Source organism: Jaculus jaculus, chromosome 2, assembly GCF_020740685.1.
Source record: "Jaculus jaculus isolate mJacJac1 chromosome 2, mJacJac1.mat.Y.cur, whole genome shotgun sequence".
NCBI classification, from domain to species: domain Eukaryota; kingdom Metazoa; phylum Chordata; class Mammalia; order Rodentia; family Dipodidae; genus Jaculus; species Jaculus jaculus.
This window is the reverse complement of record NC_059103.1, coordinates 41016961-41043118: the sequence shown is the minus strand read 5'-3', so window position 1 is coordinate 41043118 and position 26158 is coordinate 41016961. Positions and strand designations below refer to the sequence as shown.

Sequence of the window (26158 nt, the reverse complement as noted above, 5' to 3'; positions counted from 1 at the left end):
TTTTTGTAAATTTATTTTTTTAATTTATTTTTATTTATTTATTTACTTGAGAGCGACAGACACAGAGAGAAAGACAGATAGAGGGAGAGAGAGAGAATGGGCGCGCCAGGGCTTCCAGCCTCTGCAAACGAACTCCAGACGCGTGCGCCCCCTTGTGCATCTGGCTAACGTGGGACCTGGGGAACCGAGCCTCGAACCAGGGTCCTTAGGCTTCACAGGCAAGCGCTTAACTGCTAAGCCATCTCTCCAGCCCTGTAAATTTATTTTTGAGAGGAGAAAGAGTAAGGAGGAAGGAAGGAAGGATGGAAGGGAAGAAGAAAGAGGGAGGGAGGGAGAAAGAATGAGAATGAGCACCCCAGGGCCTCTTACTGCTGCAAACAAACTCCAGACATGTGTGCCACTTTCTGTTTCTGGCTTTATGTGGGTGTTGGGAAATGTGTCTTTAACCACTAAGCCATTTCTCTATCACTTTTCCTAGCTTCTTAAGGTGAAAGCTGAGGTCATTGATTTAAAACCTTCTCTTTTCTTTTTTTCGAATATAGGCACTTTATGATATTAATTCACCTGTAAATACTGTTTTAGGGACAGCAGAGATGGTTTAGCAAGTAAGAGGGCTGAGACAACTTGAGTTAAATTCCTCAGTACCCATGTAAACATCTGGGCATGGCCAGAAGTATGGCCTCTCAAACAATGAATCGAAATGAATACTTCTCTAAGCTGTTTATGACAGGCATTCTGTTACAGCACTACATATATGGGATATTCCGGTTCAAGTCACTTAATCTCCAAATGAAGCTATTCCAGGGAGCTATCTGGTTACTGATATGTTATAATTCCAGTGTGGTCAGAGAACTATGCTTTCTGTGACTAGGTCTTTCCTAGTAAGTGCTCCCATGTGCAAATAGGAACAAAAACATATTTGGCTGTACTACTAACTAGGTCAAGTTGGTTGGTAGTAGTAAGTCTTCTATATTTACTTGCTCATTTTCTATCTGCTTGCTCCACTAATTTTTAATGAGGCATCACTGAAATCTCTAAAATGCAGATGCTCCTGTTTCTCCTTTCACTTTTATTAGTTTATAGCTTCATATATTCTGAAGCTGATAATTATTGTATGAAAATTTAGGATTCTAACAGCCCTCTTGATGACTTAATTCAGTGTCATAAAATGAATTTCTTTACTCTAAAACTATTTATGCTTTCATGTCACTTTGATATTAAGATGGTCACTCCTGTTTTCTTCTGACCATTACTAGTGATATGGTTATGTTATCATTTTATATTACCTCCTATGTGTGCCACGTGCTTTTTTCCCTTTCCTCTTTATTTTTCCTTTTTGTAGATTGAGTATTTTCATGACTCTATTTGTTGGCCTATAGCTATAATTCTAACCAGTGGCTTGTAAATTCTCTAAAAATAGTAAACTACATGGGCTAGGGAGATAGCTCAGTCAGTAAAGTGCTTGTCTGGCAAGCATGAGGGCCTGAGTTTGATCCCCCACATTCTCTTGTAAAACTATTGGGCATGGTGGTATATACTTGTAGAGAAGACATAGCAGGAGTTTTGGGGATCACTGGCCAGCCAGTCTAGCCTGATTGATGAGATCTAGGCAAATGAGAGAACCTGTCTTAAAAATGGTGGATGGTGTTCCCAAGGATAATACATAGAGTTGCACTATGGCTAACACACATACACACATGAAACTAATGCCCACATGAATATGTGTTCATACATTAATTTGTTTTAAATTGGTATGCTACAATAGATCTGTTACCTACATATTGACAGCCATTGTTTCTTTGGTCACTGCCATCTCAGGCACATATCAGAAGCAGGCTTTGCTGCTGTTCCATCTTGGTTGGAAACAAATTATAATTTTTGAACATGTGTGTGAAAAAATACTCCAGCATCTTGGAACTTTTTTTCAAGGTAGGGTTCCTGTTCTAGCTCAGGCAGACCTGGAACTCACTATGTAGTCTCAGGCTGGCCTGAGTTCACAGTGATCGTCCTGCCTCTGTTTCCTGAGTGCTGGAATTAAAGGTGTGCACCAATACACCTGACAGAGAGACAAAGAAAATGGGTGTACCAGGCCTCTAGCCACTGCAAACTCCAGATGCATGTGCCACCTTGTGCATCTGGCTTCACATAGGTACTGGAGAATCAAACTCAGGTCCTTAGGCTTTATAGGCAAGCATCTTAAACACTGAGCCATCTCTATACCCCTAAGAAAAAATTTTAATAGAAATATAAGAAATGTTATCTAAAACCAAAGTTTTCATTATTTTCTCTTAAAATGTAGCAGTAATTGCACAATTTTTTTCCCATCACTAATTACCACAATATTTTAAATTTTACCTGATTTTTTTTTTTGGTTGGCCTTGAACTCACAGTTATCCTCCTACCTCTGCCTCCTGAGTGAGGGGATCATAGGTGTGCGCCACCACACACGGCCAAGATCTTATATATGGTAAATTTTACCTAATTTTTAAAAAATTAACACTAAATATATATTTCTTTCAATTTGTATGGAACACTCTCTCCCTTTAACCCACTAATTACATGGTTTGTACCACTGATTTTATTTGGAAACTTAGTCTCTTGTTGCCAACTGTAAATGCCAGTCATTGCTAGTCTTCTATTCCTCCTTCACCACGGAAATCAACATACTAGGTGATCTTGACTGCTTCACTATCAGAAAAGAAATATCACAAAGTCATTTGCAGTTTTATATTTATGTCTACCACTCTCTAGTTTATCCTACATATTAGCCACCTTATCATTTCTTAAACGTACCATTCTGATGCTCATGTTAACCTTATGGCCTATACTCCCCTTTGCTACATAAATCTGCCTGGCAAATGTGGACTCTCCTTTTAAATCTATCTTAGAAAATATGACATTTTCTCATTAGCTATATTTATGTTTATTTCCCTCACTGTATTAAGTTCTTTAGTATGCCATAATTCACTTCTACCTTCTCAGTGCCTAACATAATACTATTAAGTCACAGGTTCTCAAACCATATTTGTTTATTTGAACTAAAATAAGAAACAGAAGTATCTAGTATGAACAAAATTATGTGTGCTCCACCCAACTCCTATGGTGAAGTTGCAAAATCTGGGTGTTACCATAGTTAAAGAAATAACTAACGATGACTTGGGTATAGTGGTTCACATTTCTAATCCCAGCACTTGGGGAGCTGCTCTTGATCTACTGAAAGGCCAAGTTAGGATTCACAGGTCCCCAAGACCAGCAGTGGAAACTTTCTTTTCTGTAGGAAAAACAACAACAGAGGTTGATTTTTGTTGTTTGTGTGCTTATTTGGTTTGCAAGGAGAGGGGAGCTGTCCTTTTTCCAGAGGGCTTTACTTGAGACAGTGCTGTTACCTTGTCCCTAACCATAGCTACCACAACTCATTCCACACAAAGACCAATAGACCTGCTATAAACCCTTTTACAAGCTCACTGATAATAAAGGAAAACTCACTTACCTAAGGACTGGTTCCTTCTACTGCAGGGTCATTATCTCAGCTATACCTGTCTCAGAGCTATGGAGAACTATCACAGTGCTTTGGAGAGAACTACCCTCTATGAAATCATAAAAATAAGGCTAAGGAGAGAATGGCTATGCCAGGAGGAGGCGTTGGCACTGGATTGGTGGTGAGAAAAAGCTTCACTGAGGAGACATACAAGCAAAAGTTGGAAGAAGGTGAGGTTGTACATCATGCAGAGAGCTAGGGAAAGACCATTTCAGGAAAAAGGAATCAGAAATGCCAGTGGTCCAAAGGACGTGTTCAAGTTGAACGACTGAGAATATCAGGAATCTCTCTCCATCATTATTTAAACTTTAAAAGATCTAAGTTACATCATATTTTCATTTGCCAAGTCCCAGGCCCAACAAAGTTTCACCTTTCTTGTTGAGAACATGAACTTAAGTAGTTGATTCATTTAGCTATCACAGCAACAACACAAGCTACCTGCTGCAGACAGGTTCTGAACTTGTAAAAAAAAAAAAAAACAATGCGTCTTTCAGACTCAATGGAACACAACATGGGAGTTAACATGTTCAATCGTTTGTTACATAGCCGTGACAATCTGTCTACTTTTGAGAAGAAAGGTCTAGACAGAGAAAAGGAGTGCTAAAAGCCACAAGAATGCATCTGGAGTTCGTTTGTAGTGGCTGGAGGCCCTGGTGGGCCCATTCTCTCTATCTGCCTCTCTCTCCAATAAATAAATAAAACATATTTTTAAAAAGTATGTTAGTCACCAATACATAGTGACCATTGTTACAGTAATAGTAAGAAAAATAACCATAGTAGCATTTAAAGTTTTGTTTTTAGGTAGGGTCTCTCTTTAGTCCAGGTCTCAGGAGGCAGAGATAGGAGGATCGGCAAGAGTCGGAAAGCACCCTGAGACTACAGCGTGAATTTCAGGTCAGCTTGATCTACAGTGAGACCCTATCATGATGTGTCACTTTCAATAGTCAGGATTAATTTTTTTCTCTTTCTAATTTATTAGTGAAGTCTAAGTAATTTAGTAACAGTGGACAACCACATGCCCTGATTGGCCCAGGACAGTCTTAGTTTGTGCAGTTTGTTTCCATTTAACTACTAAACAAAGTTCCCACTGTAATAGTCTTGCAGTGACCTGATATAGACAAGCCACATGATCACTGATTTAACAGTCATTTCTGTCTTTGTTTTCTACTCTCTGTTTTTCTCATCAGACAATGAAACTTACAAACAGCTAGCATTTTCTTTGGAAGGGTGGCGGATTAAGTTCATCATACATCTCCTAATCAGACTACTGGTTCTCCATGTTTGACTCACAACTCTCCTCTTACCTTCAGATGGCTCCACAACTCTTCCAATTCCTAGGTCTGATCTCATCTCCTCCCACGTCCTGTCCCATTCCCTATTCTTTTCTCCTAAATGAATCCTTTGTCTCTCTCGCCCACTCTTGCCTGTATCTCCTTTCATGCCACCCCTACGCTTGGAACAAAGCTACTAACCCTCCAAGTGTCTGTCCTCCAATCACTGTTTTAAAGTCACTTTCATCAGGGAAGCCTACCTGAAATCATTTAACCACCCACCTATCCTATTTATGAACTAAATCCTTCAGACTAATTCTTCAGGCTCAAATCTGAAATGTTTCAAATAACACTTGAATGTTCAATTTATTTCTCTATGATATGGCTTACCACATTCTCTCATATCCAAGTGACTAAGTCCCTACAAGCTTTATAGCTCAAAGCTTGGGATTTCAGGTAAGCCGACATCTATTTACCAAAGGAATGCACAATTCAGAAGAGCTCTGCTGAAAGAAAAATCCAGCTCTTCTCAGAGAATACAAGGATAACAGAATGTATGTAGAATGTATATGTATAGCTGAGTGTTGTGGAGCACGCCTTTAATCTCAGCAGAGGTAGGAGGACTGCTGTAAGTTTGAAGCCAGCCTGGAACTACAGAGTGAGGTGTAGGTTGGTCTGGGCTAGAGCAAGACTCTACCTCGGAAAAAAAAAAAATATATAAGTATTCAGAATGTATATGGAATACAAGGACAAATGTACTTTTAACTTAAAAAGACAGATTATATTCACCGGACTACACAATCTAAAAAATGCCACAGGGAACACAGGTGAAAGAGCACTCTGGTCTCACCCTGATCCTGTTACCTACAACTTGTTCAATTCTGAAAATTACCTCTGAGCCTCTGCTCACACTGACAATCAGACCAGTGATATTTACAAAGAAAAAAGTCAGAAGAGCAAACGACACATTTGGGAAGGCATCTTATTGAGGCCAAGGAGCACATTTGGTAAATTAGTATAATGAACTAGACACTAGCTGTTCCAATAGTATGTTATGAACATGCTATGCTATGGTCTGTTGTTGGACTGAGACAGTGTCATGCTATGTAACCCAGGCTGGCCCAGAATTCACCATGTAGACTAGGCTGGCCTCAAATTTATGGCAATCCTGCTTCTGCCTCCTGAGTGCTGAGACTATAGCCATGTACCACCACAAGTGGTCCAGCATGTTCTATTTTTCAGGAGAGTTGTACATTAAATAAAAAATGGTAATTACTTCTATATAGTACTATAGTTTTTGAACATCATTTTTTGTTTAAAAAAACACAATGCATTAAAATTCAAAGTTAAGATAGGACAACTTCAAAAAGATATTTTTAATGAGGTAATATACCTAAAATAATAAAACTGAATTCTCCTTAAATATCTGAAAAATAAACATTATTGGACTGGGAAATAATTATTGCATTTATATAAATACAGGTCACGAGAAGAAATCTCCTTTGAGTACATGTCTTTGGAAAACCCAGCTTTTCTAAATGCTCAAAATCAGAGAATGCCACATAAGACAGGATTCAGAATGATGACATGGTAATGCATACAGTACCATTATGCTAAACAGCACATACTGGGAAAGATGCTGCTCAGTCCTCTGCGAATACTGTCTATTGATCTCCCTTCATTCCTGAAATTCAACAACACAGCTCAACTAAGTATATAACCAGATACATAAAAAGTACATGGGACAACAACTTCAAGTCCAGGAATACAAACACACTAGAGGATGCGAAGGAATAAGAAATGGTTCCTTTTTGCTCTTGGGGTAGTAGCCTTACCACAGCAGAGCAAAGCCACCATCATTCTGACCATAAAAGGAATTACAAATGAAAACCACACTGACTTGCTCACATTTAAAGAAAAGACTCAGAAAAGATGGGAGGTGCAAGTCATCCAAATGGGGAATGGAATTAGTCAGTCTGTCTCCTAAAGCCTGGTAAAGGCAGGTGGTATAGCACCTTTGTCAGTGGGTAGTGTGCGCCACAGACAAGAGGAACAGTGAGAGCCCTAAGCTCTGGCTCTCTGAAAGTGAAGAACTCCCTCAAGAATGTGGGCACAGCTGCTTTGTTTTTCCAAGGCAACGTAAGTTTACTTTTGTACTTCTGGTCAGATTTCTAAGTGGTATAATACCAGAGAGGCATTTGATGACATATGCTATATATCTTGCCCCAAAGCAGTTTAAAACACAAGCAATCTATCCTACCTCTGAAACAATGAACTAAGCCCAGAAATGACAGACTAACAAGCACGTGGGCAAGCAGATCAACAGAAGCAAAGCACAGAAGCCAAAAGGCACGGGCCAGAGTGAGTGATATCTCCAAGCCTGTAGCCAAGGCCGTCTAGTTGGTGCTGTGCTCAAGCAGATCATCTTTCAGTGAAAGCACAGGGTATTTACTATTACTGCTACCACTATCACCACCCTAATTATCATCATCATCATCATCATTATTATTATTACACTTTTTGGGGTGTGTGTATATGTGTGTGGTATTGGCACCATGTACTTTCCCATGTGGTGGGGGACAACTGCCTGCAGTGGCCACAGCGGAACACTGGGTGTTCTGCTCTATTGCTCTTCTGCCCAGTCTTGTTTTAAGCTGGAGTCTTCTCTACTGACTCCAGAGCTTGCAGGGCTTCAATGATTCTCCAGTCTCTGCTTTCCATGGGACTGAGGTTACAGGTATAAGTGACCCCGCCCAGCTGTTTACATGGGATTTGGATATTCAAATTGGTGGTCTCAGGTCTCCTCAGGTCTTCATGTCTGTGCAAGAAATGCACTTAACTGCTGAGCCATCTCTCCAGGTCAGTAGCCCAAGTTCTTAGTATGTATATATTCAATGTACAAACATGTTATTCTCAGTATTATGTTCATAAGAGGAAAGGATAGTCTAGAGAGTAAAATAAAATTTCTCTAAAGCATGGTAACAGGAAGTGTGCAAACCCCTGCAATAGTCACACTAAATGTTATGCAAAATTTGGTAGTCTGGACACCTTTTGTATTTTTTTAGTGCCAGACACAGAAATTAAAAGACAGTGACTCTTCAGAACAAATATTTTCAAGCTAAGGAAAATGGAAGTTCTTTTCCTTCCTTAAAAGAGACAATTGTAATACAGTGTGTGAGATGGGAAAACAGCATGAGGGAAGCAGCCGAGAATAGATGATTGGCCTCTGAGCAGTATTGATGAGATTTGATCATGAGTGTGTCCTCTGATTCATCTATTTAAAGACTCTAAGAGGAATTCAGTGGTTTCATACAATTAGCTAAACTAGGAAAAGTCTTCCTTAGACATACTTTTCTAACTGATTATGAACAAATACAGCTTTTTATGCACTGATTTTTAGGTTCATTATTAACTGTAGAGATCATGTTATGCCCTGCTGGAAGTTACTCCACATAGTGTGTGTGTGTGTGTGTGTGTGTGTGTGTGTGTGTGTGTGTGTGTGTGTGTGTCTGGGGGGGGGAAGCTTTTTACACTATTCCTTATCATAAGGTACTTCATGTTGAGAATGGAGGATGATTCTGAACCTGAGTGGACATGTGAATATCCGTCCATCCAGCACCCACCTGTGTGGTATAAAGTAATATATGACTTATTCCTAAGAGTAGAAATGATGCTACCCTATAAATTTATTGGTGTGAATTGGAATTACAGGAGCACATTGAAATTATATCAGGAAAACCAAGCCCCAAAACTTATTGGACCAAGAAAAGGGTATAAATCTCTCACCTGGTCTCCATAAAGAAGTGGATACCTTCCACTGCATGACAACAGGTCTGACCACATGGTGTGGTATGTGCATCAAGGAACTCCTGACTGTTCCCAGGGCTTCAGCGTGGGTCCATTCCCACTGCTGATGCTGCCTATTTACCTGCTTTATGCCATCTGCCTGTTTGCCTCCTTGGACCTGCTGTTCATCTCCCCATTATTTTGGACGAGGTCTTGACCTTCATGTAGCCTGGCTCCTGTAGTTTAGCTCTGACCCATAGCTGATAACTCACTGCCAGCAGCAGCAGTAGCAAGAAGTGGGAATATCTGGTAAATTATTGCCAAACCACTGTATCTCTATTGTTCTTACATAGTGTGCTCCCAACACGAATTTTACTTCCTAACATTTTGCAGAAAAGACACCAAATGCCACTGTAGCTCTGCTGCTACCTTTAAGCAAGATCTGAGAAGTTCAGGATAAAGTAGATTACATGAGCCCTAGTGGAGCCACCTAAGCCAGACACAAACTGCTCATTTTCTGCCCAGGTTCCCAAAGCCAAGACCACTGAATGTGAAGCTATAGCTCACGTGTTGAGTTCATATGGCTTCCAGGAGGAAAATAATAGGAATTGTAACCTATTGGTTTATAATTTATAAGTTTATAGCTGCTAGTTGAAAGCAAATGCAAATAGGAAAATAATATTACCAACATGAGGTACAATAAGAATAAATGTTAAGTTTCTCTAACAGCTTCTTCTGGTGACCTGCTTAACTTTCAGTGACAGTAATAATACAGCTATCTTTAAACAAAAACTATAAGAAACTGACAAGCTTATTAGTCACCATTCCAGATTCTATTCAGTTAGTAACTGATTTACTCAAACACACATGCACACACACATAAAACACATGAGTATCTTATATCCACTCTACCACTAATTTGAGAAGAAAAAAATAAAACATTAAATTCAAACGTGGACAATTGGTACATAACACTATGAAACTTTCCAAGGAGCAGCAGCTTTGGAAAGCAGGTAGTAGTGCATGTATACAGAGCAAAAACTAGAGTAAGTAGTAAACAGACTTTTAAAGAACTGAAAGATAGTACTGACTTCCCCTTCATTATCTGTTTCCATAGTCTGCAGTCCAATTTTGGACCTTCCTAGGTTCATATCCACACACTCAAGTGAAACTGTGTATGTATACAGAACACAAGTTGTTCAATGACTTAGACACAATGTGGTTTGTTTGTACAGGTTGTATATAGATGCATGGTGGTCAAGTAAATAGGATTGAGTGGGTTTCAAGGTAGGTTGAGGTGATCTTAAGGGCATAGATACTATGATAAAAGGTGTAAAAGGCATTATAATACTAAAAATATGGCTTTTGGAGCTAGAGTATTTGAATTTCAATACTTACTTTTCTAACTGCTGGCAAGTTATTTAATCACTCTATGTGTCAATATCCTTACTGATAAAATGGGAATAATAAGGCCATATGGAGTGATTTTGAAGATTAAAACAAAATTAGCTAGTAACTGGAACACTGCTAGAGTAAAAACTCAGTAAATATTAGCTACTAACATTGCTAAGCAAAGAAAGTATATGCATGCTCTAATATGCAACCTTTAATAATCCATATATATCTAAAGATTATTTCAAAATTAATTTTTTAATTAATTAATTTATTTATTTGAGAGCGACAGACTCAGAGAGAAAGACAGATAGAGGGAATGGGCGCGTCAAGGCTTCCAGCCTCTGCAAACGAACTCCAGACGCGTGCGCCCCCTTGTGCATCTGGTTAACGTGGGACCTGGGGAACCGAGCCTCGAACCGGGGTCCTTAGGCTTCACAGGCAAGCGCTTAACCGCTAAGCCATCTCTCCAGCCCAAAATTAATTTTTAATGGACTGGCTCTTACAGACAACTGATTTGTGCTAAACAAGTGACCCCCTGGAACATATCTCATTCCAGTTTATGATCAATATAAGAATGCACATGGAAATGCCAAAGTAATACTCCAGTTCTCATTTCAGCTCAAAATTATAAAATAGAGATTGAAAAATGTAACAGAACAGAACTAAAATATTAAAATCTCAAAACATGAATTTTCTGAAAATAGAAGCAGCATTCTATGGAGAAAGCACGTGTGGTAAGATACATTTATCTTTGTTATAACACTGTGACATTCAATAAGATGAAGCTCTGATCGGTACAGGGACTTTAGAAAGACTTGGATTCTACTTTCAGCTTGTGTGATCTCTCTGCCAAGCCACTTCTCTGCATTCTCTCTGCTCCCTCAGCTTTTGCAACACAGAAATAAATCATCTTGTTGTCCATATAACTTAGTGGGCCGAATTAGAATAAATGCCTCTTCCATTCTGTACCCAAATTGAAAAGGGTTTACCTACTTCATCACACATGTGGTGATTTAGGTACTTGGTGCCAGTAGGTGAAACATTAACTTCTGATTTACATCACTGCCTATTTAAATTCTGAAAGTCAAATAAATGTTAAGGGCTGGCATCATGACATGCCAAGGCATGGAGAGTGGGTGGAATTACTTTTTTTCCATATACGGGAACCCTGTATGTTTAAGTCTGTTAGACATTTAGCAACCAAGAATATTTCTATAATAAGTAGTTGTGCAAGTCTGCATGTCTGAATATGTACATGAAATTCCCTGCAAATGGCAGCCCCAGGGGAGGAGCATTCAACATGGGGAATTTTATATCTACTCCAATCCTCTATTCACATGAGAAAATGTAATTTATTAGAGTGCTCTGGCCACACCTATACACCCACAGGTACACCAACTAAGACAGGAGTGTCTTTTCTTTCTTTATTTATGGTGTGGTGTTTGTTGCATGCGCATGTATGAACTGATGTGATACCCTGTGGGTTCACCTACAGTGGCCAGAGGAGAATGCTGGTATTTCCCTCCATCTCTCACCTGCCTGCTTTTCCTTGTGACATAGTCTCTTACTGATTCCAGATTTTGCTGTTCATAAGCCCCAAAGAGGTTTTCTGGTCTCCACTCCCCACAAGACTGAGGTTACAGACATGCATGGCTACCTTCAGCTATTTCATGCACTCTGGAGACTTGAACATGGGCACACTCATGACCCCTCAGGAACTCATGCTTATGCAGCACTGAACTGCTGAGCCATCTCTTCAGCCCTGGAGTGTCTATTTAACCAGGGAAGAAGGAAGCACTTGGAGTAAAAGAAGATCTACTGCCATTTTTAAAAATTGTTAGTTTCTTATTTGCATGTATATATGGTATTGCCAGAGACTCTCACCACTGCAAATAAATACAAGACGACAGTGTATGTGGGCAGCTTGGGCGCTGAACCTGGGCTGGTTGGCTTTGCAAGCTAGCACCTCTACCTGCTGGACCATCTTCTCAGTCCCTACTATATTTTAAAATGAAATGTAAATTTCACATTGTTCCTTTCTAATTTTGTTTACACATGTCATATCTGCATGACATTCTCACAGAACAGAAATTTACTCTGTTAGTGGGTGCCTTCTAGTATATTTTAATCATCTAAATTTCTTTCCTCTGGAAGGTAAGTTGTGTAATACAACTTACTGTCTTTTATCTTTCTTTTTTTAAAAAAGTTTTTGTCCATTTTTATTTATTTATTTGTGTGTGTGTGTGTGTGTGTGTGTGAGAGAGAGAGAGAGAGAGAGAGAGAGAGAGAGGCAGATAGAGAGAAAGAGAATGGACGTACCAGGGCTTCCAGCCACTGCAAACGAACTCCAGATGCGTGCACCCCTTGTGCATCTGGCTAACTTGGGTCCTGGGGAATCGAGCCTTGAACTGGGGTCCTTAGGCCTGACAGGCAAGTGCTTAACCACTAAGCCATCTCTCCAGCCCATCTTTCTTTCTTTTTATTTTTTAGTGTAGATTTTCAGGATAGGCAAGTATAACATTCATATTGGATACAATTAAATACTATCTTAATTAAATTTCATTAATATTCTTATAAAGAGTACATTGAGATTACTTTTCTAAACATTTCCAATCAGGTGTAGCATAGGGTTTTTGGATTTTTTTGTTTTTCTATTAGGTAAGTTAGGACTAAAACTCAACATAAGGAGCTGGGGAGATGATAAAATATTTTACTGGGAGGAAAAGCTGGATAAGGGCTGGAAAGTTGGCTCAGCAGCTAAAAGCACTTGTTTGCAAAACCTGGCAGCCCAGGTTCGATTCCCCAGTACTCATGTAAAGCAGCAGCAAGAGGTCCTACCATGTCTATCCTCTAATAAGTATTTGAGGAGGAAAAAAGCTGGGCAGCATTTGTTTTCAGGAGTAGGAGATTTTGGTGCACATTTATGTATGTGCACATGCATGCCCACACACAATAATATAAAATTTAAAAATCAAGATAAACAAAAGTTTTTAAATACACTGCTATATTTCTCTTCCCTATCTTTCTTTCTTTTTTTTTTTTTTTTTCCCCAAGGGAGGGTTTCACTCTAGCCCAGACTGGCCTGGAATTCACTATGGAGTCTCAGGGTGGCCTCGAACTCACGGCGATCCTCCTACCTCTGCCTCCCGAGTGCTGGAAATAAAGGCATACACCACCATGCCCGGCTCTTCCCTATATTTCTTAAAGCTCATTTTGTCCTGCTTTTACAGCAGAGCAAACTTATGTGGGGAGGAAGTATATTTGGGTTGTTTGGTTTATTTTTAATATTATTTATTTATTTGACAGAGAAAGAAGGAGGGAGGGAAGGAGGAAAGGAGGGAACAAGCAAGCCTTAACTGATAAGCCATCCCTCCAGCCCTGGACTATTTGATTTTGAAACTTTTTCAGTTCTGTATTTAAGTTTGAAGAGGTAAATTTATTATAAAATAGTTTTACTTCTATCTTAACTAGAAGTATCACAGTAAATGTTCATGGCTTTAAATGTGAGTGTGTGTGTGTGTGGGGGGGGGGGATGCTTGTGCATATCTGTGCACTTGTGTGTAGAGACCAGGGTGTCATCCTCAGGAATGCCGTCCACCTCCTTTGGGCAGACTTTCTCAGTGGCCTGGAGCTTACCAACTAGGTTATACTGGCTGAGCAGCAAGCCACAGGGATTCTCCTGTTACATCCTCCCTAGCGCAGGTGCATGCTACCATACCCAGCATTTTACAAGGATATTGGTGATTGAACACAGGTCTCCATGCTCATGAGGTAAGCGTTTACTGACTCGGTTATTTCTCCAGCTTCCAGAGTCAAATTTTTTTAATTTAATTTTCTTTATTTGCAAACAGAAACAGGGAAGGAGAAAGCAGAGATAGGATATCAATATGAATATGAATATGCATGCCAGGGCCTCTGCAAATAACTCCAGATGCATGTGTCACTTTGTGCACCTGTCTTTAAATGGGTACTGGGGAATCAAACCCAGGTTGTTGGGCTTTGCAGGCAAGCACCTTAACCGCTGAGCCATCTCTCTGGTCCTGCTTTTTTTCCCTTCCTTTTCAATGTGGTATATTTCAAAGCATGTTGATTTTGCCTTGCTGATCATGATTTACCAGCCAGCCAGTGACTGGAAGGAATATTTTGTAAAATATTTTGCTGGGAGGAAAAGATACAATTTTTAAAAACTTTATTTTTTATTTATTTGAGAGAGAGAGGTAGAGAGAGGGAGAGAAAGAATGGGTGTGCCAGGGCCTCCAGCCACTGCAAACGAATTCCAGACACATGCGCCTCCTTGTGCATATGGCTCACATGGGTCCTGGGAATTGAACCGAGGTCCTTTGGCTCTGCAGGCAAAGGCCTTAACTGCTAAGGCATCTCTCCAGCCCCCCAAAGATACAATTTTACATATTTCAGAAGAATTAAAGAGTCTTCCTTTGCTAGGGAGGTTTGATGCCTGCCTGTGGAAACTGTACTTATGGAACTCTGGACTCCCTCGTAACTACTGATGCTATCTCAAGAGGTGCCCTGGAAATTTGGTGCTGCTGTACTTGGACTACCATCTTACATCTACAAAAGGTGAAGAAGTTGTGATTATGAGACTGAGCAAGTCTACAAAACATTAATTCCAATAACCTAAAATTATTCTCAGTACCTACTGATAGCCAAGTATCATAACAGGTGCTTGGGATAATTGGCTTAGAACATGCACATAGGGTGGTAGAGTACTGGCTTGGCATTTATAAGGCCCTAGGTTCAACTCTAGCACTAAAAGAAAAAATACATAAAATAAAAATTAAAGGCTACATATATTTCTTGCCCTAGAAAATCAGTCCCCTGGGGCTGGAGCCATGGCTCAGTTGGTCAAGTGCTTGCTTGGCATGCAAGAAACCCTGGATATGATTGATCCCCAGCATTCAAGAGGTGGAGGCAAGAACTTCAATGTCTGAGCTGGCACCATTGCTAAAGTGCTTGGCATGCAATCGTAAGGACCTGTGTTCATATCCACAGCACCCCACATAAAAGCCAGGTACAGTGCCTACAATTCCAAAGACAGGAAGATCCTTAGGGCTTGTTAGACCCTGTCTCAAAATAGAAATAATGTGGAAAGCAATTGAGAAAGACACCTGATGTCAACATGCAGCCTCCACATGAATGTGTGTACAACTATATCCACATACATGAATACATATAAACACAGGCATGAACACCCCTCTCTGTCTCTTTCTCTCTCAACATCACCTAAGACTACACAGAGAGTTTGAGCCCAGCCTGGGATATTGAGACCCTGTCTTTAAAAACCCCACAAAGTAAGAGTCTACATACAGGTAGAAGAAGAGGCTAGGTTGGCAGAGAAGATCTTATGAACAAATCTTTTTCTAAAAAAAAAAAAAAATTCTTTGGCAGAGAGAGAAGGAGCGAGGGAAAAGTCAGACAGATAAAGAAAGAGGGGGGAAATTAATGAATATGGACATGCCAGAGCCTCTTGTCACTGCATACTGCCTCCAGATGTATGTGCCACTTTGTGCATCTGGTTTAAATGGGCACTGGGGAGTCAAACACAGGCCATCAGGCTTTGCAAACAAGCACTTTGAGCCATTGAACCATGTCCTCAGCCCAGAAACAAGTCTTACTAAATTCTAATTTAAAACAAAGTGCCTTAAAAAGAAATGGCAGAAGGGTGGGAAGCAAGCAAAGATTTCTAAAAATTAAACGGCTTATTTTACTTTCTTTCCAACTTATCTGATCTGGACTTGCTCGTCCCATTTTGACTTATACTGTCTAGAATGCAAAGCAGTAAATCTCTCTGACTGAATACCACATCACAGAACATGGAAGAAGCCTGATGACAGGATCAAGGAGTGAATACGTAATTCAAACAGAAACCATAATGGTTTAAGTGGGATAATACATTTCATTTCACAGTAAGTGGCACTGAGATCAATGAAGCCCATAGCCACAACAGAATTACTAAGGGAGGATCAGATGCATGAGAAGTTATTACTACTATGACTTCGAATATTTACACATTACAGACTTAGTAAGTGGTACACTGTGACAAGATCATTCCAGCCATTTTTTTAAATTTTTATTATTTTGGTTTTTCGAGGTAGGGTCTCACTCTAGCCCAGGCTGATCTGGAATTCACTGTGGAGTCTCAGGGTGGCACAGTAATCCTCCTTCCTCTGCTTCCCAAGTGCTGGGATAAAAGGCATGTGCCACCATGCCCGGCTATTCCAGCCATTTAAAAAAACTGTTTTGAGGAAACTCATTAGAGATTAGCTTACATTTAGAATGACAATGCAATCTTTTGCAAGCAACAAAATGGTACCACATGTGATTTTTTTTTTAAAACCACAGTATAAATGGCACTCAATGGTCATAAAATACTCCTAAATCTGAAAGTGCTGCACTTTAGATATAGAAATCATTTACTAGTGTGCTTACTTATAATTATAAACTCATAAGGATAAAAAAGTAAAGGTATATAAGTCCTAAACTAAGTCAAGGTGGAAATATTCATCTTGTATCATTTTGACAAGGTCATCCAATCATGGTTTTCCAAACTCAGTGATTTCTCCACTTTATCTGCTCTGCCCTATCCGAGCAGCCCTGTATTGCCTACTGCCTAAACTCGAGTCATTCCTCTGCAATTCCTTCAGATGCACTCCGAGGACCTCATGCTCAAAAACACTAGCTAAAACATAGAACACCATATATGCAGAAAAAGAAAATGTCCTGGCCTGGTATGTGGCCCTTAAGTGACTGGCCATATATAATAAAACTATTGAAACTGAGATAAGAAGGTTGGAACCATCCAAGGCCACATAAGTGAGTTGCAGAAAAGAGTCCAGTCTCCAGAAAAACCAACATGAAAACCAAATAACCCAGGGCTGGAGAGATAGCTCAGTGGTTAAAAGTGTTTGCTTCTAAAGCCTGAAGGCCTGGGTTCAATTCCCTACTACTCATGTAAAGCCTGATGCACGAAGTTGTACATATATCTGGAGTTTATTTTCAGTGGCAGGAGGCCCTTGTGTGCCCATATTCACTTTGCTTCTCTCTCTCAAATAAATTAAAAAAATTTAAAATGTAGTAATGCCATATGTAAATCAGCCCTTGACAAGCCATCCTATTTCCTGCCTTAGAATGCTGTGTGCTTTGACATGTTAAGCTTCCTGCTTGTGTACTCTACATCTGTTCTAGTCAAACAGTGACCTTGGGTGTTAGTTAATGTACTTGAGGGAGGCCATTTCAGGCCCTCTCCAGGAGATCAGTGCACACATCACTATTTTCTATGTAATGACCACAACAGTACAAGGTGGTGTTGTTGACAAGGACTATCTTTCTGTCTTCTTGCTGCCTGGCAAAGGAGGAATTACCCTGGAAGCATTTGTTAATTCTATTACCAAGGATAGGAATGAGTGTTATTAGCAGCCCCATATAACTCTCCCCTTCCCACCAAGTAAGAGACGTGAGTATGTCAAATGGCCACTCTGCTGCAGACTTGATTTCTACCTGCTGTGCACACTGGCTAGTGGTAGGACTAAGTTGTGTAAAGGGATGCATGATACTCTTAAAAACGGAAACTTACACCCAACCTCTGTTCCTTCCACCATCCTGTTGTCTGGAACACATAACTTATGGTGAATCACTGCAGACTCTGGATGAGGTGGTGGAATATTAGGGGAGGTGAACTTTGAGTCCCAAACTTCTATGGGGAAGAGCTGCTACACCAGTTCAGAATTTTATGTGAGATGTAAACTTCAATCTTACTGTTCAACCCATTGTCACGAGGTGGCCTTTCTTATAGAGACTTATATAATGAACTAAATCAAGTCTTTGAAGACTCTACATATAGAAGTAAATATTTTTCCTTTCTTTTGGGCAAAATGTTCATAATTTTTAATAGAGTTTAGAAGAGTTCTATGACCTGCCCCCCACACCAAAAATAAGAAAGACTGATCAGGTCCAAGTGTTAACTATCCAACATGCTTAAGTTTATAAGTTAAAAATGTAACATTTAAATATTAGAATGTGACAGAAAATATTTTTAAAACATTCCTGAGGTTCTTTCTCAGCACTGTCACATCAGGAGCAACAAACGTAATAGTAACCCAAATAAACTGACACTACAGTCAAATCACCAGCACTAAACTCCCTTTATTTCTCATGCCTCTGGCCCAATTACAATGCTAAACTTGGGCTGGGGAGAACTCTCAATGGTTAAAAGCACATATTTGCAAAGCCTGCTGGCCCTGGGTTCAATTGTTCAGTACTCACACAGGGCCAGATGCACAGAGTGGCTTGTACATCTTGGAGTTCATTTTCAGTGGTAAGAGGCCATGGAGTACCTATTCATTCTCATTCTATCTCTCTCAAAATCAATCAGTTATTTCAGAAACATGCACATATTTTAAACATGCTGGTATTAACCAACCTTACTTTAAAAATTATTTATGTATATACATATATGTGTGCACATGTATGTGTGTGCACATGTATGTGTTTATGTGTGAGAGTGCAGGCACATGTACACCATGGTGAGCATGTGGCAATCAGAGGACAACTTTAGGGTCTGTCCTCACAGTTCACCTCATTTGAGGCAGATTTCTCTCCATCTTACTCTGCTGTTTTTCTATTTGCTGTGCTTGGCAAAGTTCCTGGGAAATTCTCCTGTCTCTGCCAGAGTGCTAGGATGACAGAAGCATGCCATATCTTCCAGATTTTTAGGTGGGATAAGTAGTGAATTCATGTACTCAGACTTGAGTGGTAATTGTCTTTCACTGAACCATCACCCTAGCCCAGCAACAATTTCTGACATCAGCAAAATGGAGACATCCCACAGTCGACTACAAAGGTAGGAAAAAGGATATTTCCTTACTTTCCAGATTGCTCATAAATTATTTGTCATTGCACTATGAAACTTAAGAACTTGGGCTGGAGAGATGGCTTAGTAGTTTAGCACTTGCCTGTGAAGCCTAAGGACCCCAGTTCGAGGCTCGATTCCCCAGGATCCATGTTAGCCAGATGCACAAGGGGGCGCACACATCTGTAGTTCATTTGCAGTGGCTGAAGGCCCTGGCACACCCATTCTCTCTCTCTTTATCTGCCGCTTTCTCTGTCTGTTGCTCTCAAATAAATAAATAAAAATGAATAAAATGTTTTTTAAAAACTTAAGAACTGAAAAGTAGATAGAAATCTAAGCAACACATTTGACTTCATGCAGTCATTACTACTGTGTTCAAATTCTCAGTTACTAAAACTTCTACATCTAATTTCTAGCTAAGGTGATGGCTTAGGAGGTGATACCAATGCTCTCAAGGGGAGCTTCCAGGTACAAAAGGCCTACATTTTTTGAACTATGACTAAGGAGAAAAAGATGCTGGTTTCTCACATTAAGTGAGAATAAATGTAAGGTACACTGCAATTACATTCAGATAATTAAGTGCACAAGCCCGGGGAGATGTCTGTTTGTGCAAAAAGGATCTGAGAATTTTATATAAGCCAAAGCAGGCCCATTTTCAAAAATTAGTCCTGTCTAAGGACAGATTATGAACACAATTCATAATCCACAGTTTTAAACTATAAAGTATTATAAAATACTTTTATATTATATAATATTGTAATATTATATTATAGCAAAATATTATATGCAATTCAGGTTTTATGACAAGTACTATCAAATATAGACAACCTAAGAAAATAATAAAAGACTGAATAACATCATTTCTTATAAGAAATGACTGCAATAAACATATTTGAGCTGAAGAATAAAAAGTAAAGTACATCATGACAGGTATTTTCAAAAGCCTGAAGGACTTTCATAAGAAGCAAAGTTTAGCCGGGTGTGGTGGTGCCTGCCTTTAGTCCCAGGAGGCTGAGGTAGGGGAACTACCATGGGTTTAAGGCCAGCCTAGAGCTACAGAGTGAGTTCCAGGTCAGCTTGGGTGAGAGTGAGACCCTGCCTCAAAAACAAAGCAGCAGCAAAATTTATACATTTGTGTGTTTCTATCAAGCACAGAGCTAAAACCAATAATGCGTTAGTTATTGGAAGGTAGGCATAACATCTGAAGATCTGAGCTTTCTGTCAGTTAGAATAGCAGTAATTTGTGTTAGGCTAAGGTAAAGTTCCCCCTGAAGAAATACGCTTATATTTCTCTCCAGGAAATCAATTACATTATAAACACTTTGCATATAACCAAACAGCCTGATAATGTGATCTGTGGTTGCTCCATCTCAACTTTGGCTCAGTTTGTCCTGTATAATGTACCCCTGTAGAAAAGAAAATCTCCCCTGCCTAGACTAAAATACACTTGATCATGTGTCACTGCAGATGCATGAGAGGGTGAACAGAACCTTCTTTTACACATAGCATGTCCACTTTCTGAGGCCTGTCCTATGCACTGTTTCAGGTGGCAGGGGAATGGGTTTGACTCCAGAGCTCATGTCCCTAAGTATCACACTGTGCTGATAGTGGCAGGACCTAGCAGAATGGGAACCTGCCAGACAGCACATCTGCTAAACAGAGAGATGAGAGAAGATGAAGACTGCTGAAGAACAGTCAAACATTCAAAAAAACTATAAAGCTTTCCTGGCCCCACAAGATTTCCTCAGGTACCAAGCTGGACAAACCAGGGCCTGAATTTCATTACAGAGATTATCATAAAGGTGGTTCAGTCCTCAGGAAGGTTTCCTATTGAGAAACAAAATGCCTCAATTGGAGGGTTAACATGTTATTGAAAAGCTGAAAGCACCAAGAGAAAGGCATCAAAGCTAAGGGCTGAGGGAACTAAGGAAGGGCACTGAATGAAGAAGTGGAAAACAAATAGAATTCTATATTGGCAGAGAACTGAATGCAGGTGTAACTCTAGGGATCTGAAGAACTGCACAGTTTTTGTCATAGGGCACTGACACCTTCTGTGTCCTGACACTGTCTTACCCATGTCCCTTTGACCTTTCCACTTGATCCTGTTGGGTGAAGGTGAGGAATATAATCTCGGAGGAAGGTGGACAATGGCCTCTGTCACAAATGGCAGGGGTAAAACTGCTGCCAACAGTATTACTGAAGGTTAGCAACGTCCAGATGTAGGAAGCTGTAATATGTATGATTAACAGGTAAGAATGAGTGTTCACTCCAAAGGGGCTACTAGTCTGACAGGGCATATATAGCCCATGCAAAGAAAAATAGAGTAGTACATGTGATGGTTAATTTTATGCTCAATTTGGCTAGGCCTTAGGTATTTTATTAAAATCGAGTTTGCTTGGTGGGGGGGGGGGATGTCATGGGAAACAAATCTGAATTACAGCCTAAAGGTATGCAGAGAGGTCTGAACTCTGCCTGGGTCCCTGCTGTTGCTGCTGATTTTGTGCTTGCTGCTTTTGTTTTCTGGGTTGCTATTTGGATGTCTCACTCTGCTTGGATGTATGGAAGCAACTTTTGCCACTGATGGAACTTCCCTGTGGATCTGTAAGCTTGAAATAAATCCCTTCCTTCCCCAAACTATGCTTAGTTTGGATGTTCATCCCAGCAATGTGGAGCTGTCTCTAAGAGCTATGGTGCCAGGTTTTGGTTCAACACTAGTCTAGAGTTGCCATGAAGTTATTTGCATACGTGATGACTTCAAGAAAGTAGATTACCTTGTATAATTTCAGTGGGACTCATCTGACTAATCATTGAATTTCCCAAGCAAGAAGGAATTCTATCTTCAAACTACAGACACTCCTGCCTATGAATATAAAACTCAAAACTAAAACATCTATGTCTGTCTACCTGAATTTCTTGTCTTTCAACTTTCTGTACAGATATCCTAGCCCCTATAATCTCTCTCTCTCTCTCTTTCTCCCTCTCTCCCTCCTTCCTTCCCTCCATATGTGTGTGTACATGTGGGTGTTTGTCCTGTCCTGTCCGTCTGTCCATCCATTCATCCACCCACCCATCCATCCATCCCATCCCATCCCATCCATCCATCCTCTTATCAGTTCTGAAGAGAGCTCTGACTGGTATACAGTAAAAACAGTAGGGTCAATTATGCTAAAAATTTTAGAGGATCAATGATCAACAGCAGCTTTTCCCATTCCCTGCAATCAGACAAGTTCTGTCTCCAAATCCTAAAAGTATCATTCACTTACTAAGCCAACAGAAAGTGAATAGAGTTTAGTTTGACAGGTTCTTTGAAAAAAAATTTCCGTTTTTTTTTTTTTTTTTTTTTTTTTTTGGTTTTTCGAGGTAGGGTCTCACTCTGGTCCAGGCTGACCTGGAATTAACTCTGTAGTCTCAGGATGGCCTTGAACTCACGGCAATCCTCCTACCTCTGCCTCCCGAGTGCTGGGATTAAAGGTGTGCGCCACCACGCCCGGCTTTGAAAAAAATTTCAATCAAGGGATAGGGAGGATGGCTCAGCAGTTAAAGCATTTGCCACTAAAGCCTAATGACTGGGGTCCAATTCCCCAGTACCCACAAAGAGCCATATGTACAACCAGTACATGAATCTGGAGTTTGTTTGCAGTGGCTAGAGGCCTGGTGTGCCAATTCATTCATATTATCTCTCTCCCTTTCTGCTTGCAAATAAATAAATATCTCAATTTAGATGCCACATGCTTTTTGTTTCCTAACCATCAAAGTGTTTTTAGTTCCTATGTATGGTTCAGAGCTTGAGTGTTTCTGCATCTGTACAGGTCTATTTTAATTATAATTTTTTTTCCATTTTCTGTTTCAAGTTGTCATGGAGTTTTTTTCCTTCTCCTTAGAATCATTAGGCACTGATGACATTGCCTTAAATTATCTCATCTAACTAACAGTATAGAGTCAGCATGTCTTCTCTGACTTGCAGAAATGTGTGTTTAAAGGGCCAAGTATAAAGCACAAAACAGTGATGTCATACTGCCTCTCCATTTTGGAGCATGATGTACACCAAATAGCAGGGGTTGGTTTTATCTGACATTTAAGATTGATAGCTTAGTCCTCCCACCAGCATTATGTTTAATCTACACTTGCCCATGCTGCTTAATTTCTTTGTATGCAAATGAGTAAGAAACACAAAATCCAAATAGGATCAATTGAATGTGTCCAGGTCAGACCAGGTGTGAAGTCCAACCCACAGGTATGCTTGCATAGCCAAGAGACTCAAAATTCCTTCATAACTCAAAGGAACTGCAGAGACTAACCCGTGTACAAACTAGACAGAACACTTCAACTACTATAAGTTAAGGCAAGGACTTCCACAGAAAACAAAACGTAGATGAGGCTTAAAAAAGTTTCTATGGTTTGTGAAAGCCTTTTCTCTCCCATGAAATATAGAGTTCATGAAAGGACATTTGTAAGGAAACAAATCCCAGCCATTATTTTAAATAGTAGGATTTCAAATATAAGTGTTCCCTTTTATTGTTTAATTGGCGCTAGAGCATGCAGTTACCAGTGGCAGAGCATACAGCATGCAGCATGCAGTAAATGACAGCAGAGGTTAACAACCTGGAAGCATAGGATCTGAGAATATGAGAGCAAGTTAAAGACAAGAGTTCCTCTCCATTGTCACTGAGGGCCGAGAAGCAATGCTGAAGCGTAGAACAGTGAGAGTGGGGGAGACACAGTTTGTCCAACACATACACATATCTCCGCAAGTGGCGGCAGGTATAACTGAAAGACAAAGGTAAAGGGAGAGAAACAGAAAGAAAGGTGTTTGCCTTTGAAAAAACATATCAGTCTTTATGTTGTCAAAGCTTTCTATGTATCTTCACTACATGGTGTCTAGAAAATATCTGAGAGTATAAAAAATTAAACAGAGCAGGGCATGGTGGTGCACACCTTTAGTCCCAGCACTCAGGAGGCAGAGTAGAAGGACTGTCATGAGTTCAAGGCCACCCTGAGACTACACAGTAAATTCCAGGTCAGGCTGAGCTAGAGTGAGACCCTACCTCAAAAAACAAACAAACAAACAAACAAACAAACAAACAACAAGAAAAGAAAACAGAGTAAAAAATGGGCTAAACATCTGAACAGACACCTCACCGGAGAAGATCTAGTCTATGGCAAAGTAGCATATGAAAAGGTGATCTCCATTATATATACTTAGGGAAATGTAAATTAAAAAATGAGATACCACTATTAACTCATTAGTTAGAATATCCAAAATCCAAACCAGTGGTAACAAGATATGCTGGTGGGACTAAGAGGAACTCTCACCCTCTCCTAGTGGAGGAAAATTAAAAATATTATAGCCACTTTCAAAGGCAACTGGTCCATTTCTTACAAACTAACCATATATTCTTACAGTACCACCCAGAACTGAATTATGCTCCTTTGTCTTTGTCGAGAGGCATTGAAAATTTACACACACACAAAAAACAGTACATGTGCTGGCTGTGGTGGCACATGTGGATCATCATGAGTTCGAGGCCACCCTGAGACTATAGAATTGAATTCCAGGTCAGCCTGTACTAGAGTGAAACACTACTTCGAAAAACTACAAACAAACCTGAACATGGATGTTTGCAAAATCTTCAAAGCAAGAAAGATATTTTTCTGTAGGCAAATAGATAAACTTTCCCCAAACTCACATAAAAGCTGGAAGCTGTGTTATACTCAGTGACTATAATCCCAGTTCACCTACAGCAAGACAGGAGGAGATGGATGAATTCCCCCGGAAGATTACTCATGGGCCCCACCTCAAAGTAAAGGGCTAGGACCAATATAGAGGCTGTCCTCTGACATTCACATGCACATTGTGATATGTGTTTGCTCATTCATACACACACCACACAAAACAAACGTAGAAAAAAAAAGAGCTCTCATGAAAAAACAGAAAATTCAATGTATATTACTAAGCAAAAGGAGTCAATCTATACAGTTTATATATTATGGTTTCTAGACAAAGCAAAACTACAGCATCAATATAAAGATGAGAGGTTGCTAGGGGCTATGAGGAAGGGAAGGATGAATAGGCACAGTAGAGAGGATTCCTAGAGCAACGAAGTATTCACTCTACTAATGAATGCTGTCCACTATATGTTTGCCCCAGCCCAAATGTTCACCAGTGAACCCATATTACAGACTTTGGAACACGTCAACAAAGGCTCATCAGTTTAACACATGCAGCAGAGGTTGCTGACAGTGGAGAAGATTGAGGGGTACAGGAGGTGTATGGGTACTCTCTACATTTCTGCTCAATTTTGCAATGAACCTAAAACTACTCCTTAATAAAAGAAGCCTTCATAAAAATATACTTCCAGGAAGAAAAGTCTAAGGTAGTTAGTGAACCACATGAAATCTGACTTGATAAACAAAGTGACAAGAGATATTTCCTCAGGCTGGAGAGATGGCTAACTGGTTAAAGATGCTTGCTTGCAAACCTGCCAACCCAAGTTAGATTCCTCAGAACCATATAAAGGTGGACACAAAGTAGTGCTCATATCTGTTATCCCAATGTACCTTCAGCAACAAGAGGCAGAGCCAGGAGAATCTGGGAACCTAGGGGCTACCTAATTTGGCACATGTGGTGGCAAAACAAGAAAAGAGATACTGTCTCAACAGAAGGTGAAGGAAAGAAGAGACACCTTGAGGCTGTTCTCTGAACTTTACATATGCACTATGACACACACACTTATATACACATAAACACATAAATAAAAATCATTTAATTTAAAAAGGAAAAATATTTTCTCCTTATCGTATTGTAATTTTGTGAAGGCAATAATAAAACATACAAGATGGCAAAGGAAATGGGAACCAAAAACCTTGGATGGTAGTTCCAGTCTGGTCATTTGCAGTTTCAGAATAATGGGCATTTAACCTCTAGAAACTTTAATTCTGCAAAATACACTGGAGAACTAAACATTTTAAATTTCTTCAAACTTTTGAAGTTATGTCACAAAAAGTAAAATAATAAGAGGAATCATAAAAACTATCATTTTGCTGTCAGAGCATGTTTACTGTTGCTATAGTTCAGGCCACTTAAAGTATGAAGAGGGAAAAGCAAAAATCAATCTGACAACATGAAAGAATAAAAGAGTGGCCACAAGTGCTATACCTGGACACTAGTCTGCAAGAACCATGTTTGAAGAATCTTATCACCAAGGGGGTAACAGGTGATTTTTAAAATGTTGTGTCCAAAAGAAAGCTAATAAATTGGAAGATTTGAAATGGACACACTTTCACAACTGAACAATCCATTTG

The 26158-nt window shown here is 39.8% G+C and overlaps 1 protein-coding gene across 3 annotated transcripts in view; it reads right to left on the bottom strand.

The window, feature by feature from the left end:
* Dym (dymeclin) overlaps positions 1-26158 on the bottom strand; it is a 522785-nt gene that overhangs the window by 219820 nt on the left and 276807 nt on the right. The window contains exon 14 of one of the 3 annotated variants that reach the window (XM_045142835.1): positions 23459-23623. The exons of the other annotated variants lie outside the window; for them this stretch is intronic. Coding sequence (XP_044998770.1) covers positions 23459-23623 — 165 coding nt within the window. The remainder of the gene's footprint in view (positions 1-23458; positions 23624-26158) is intronic. 3 annotated transcript variants of the gene reach the window in all.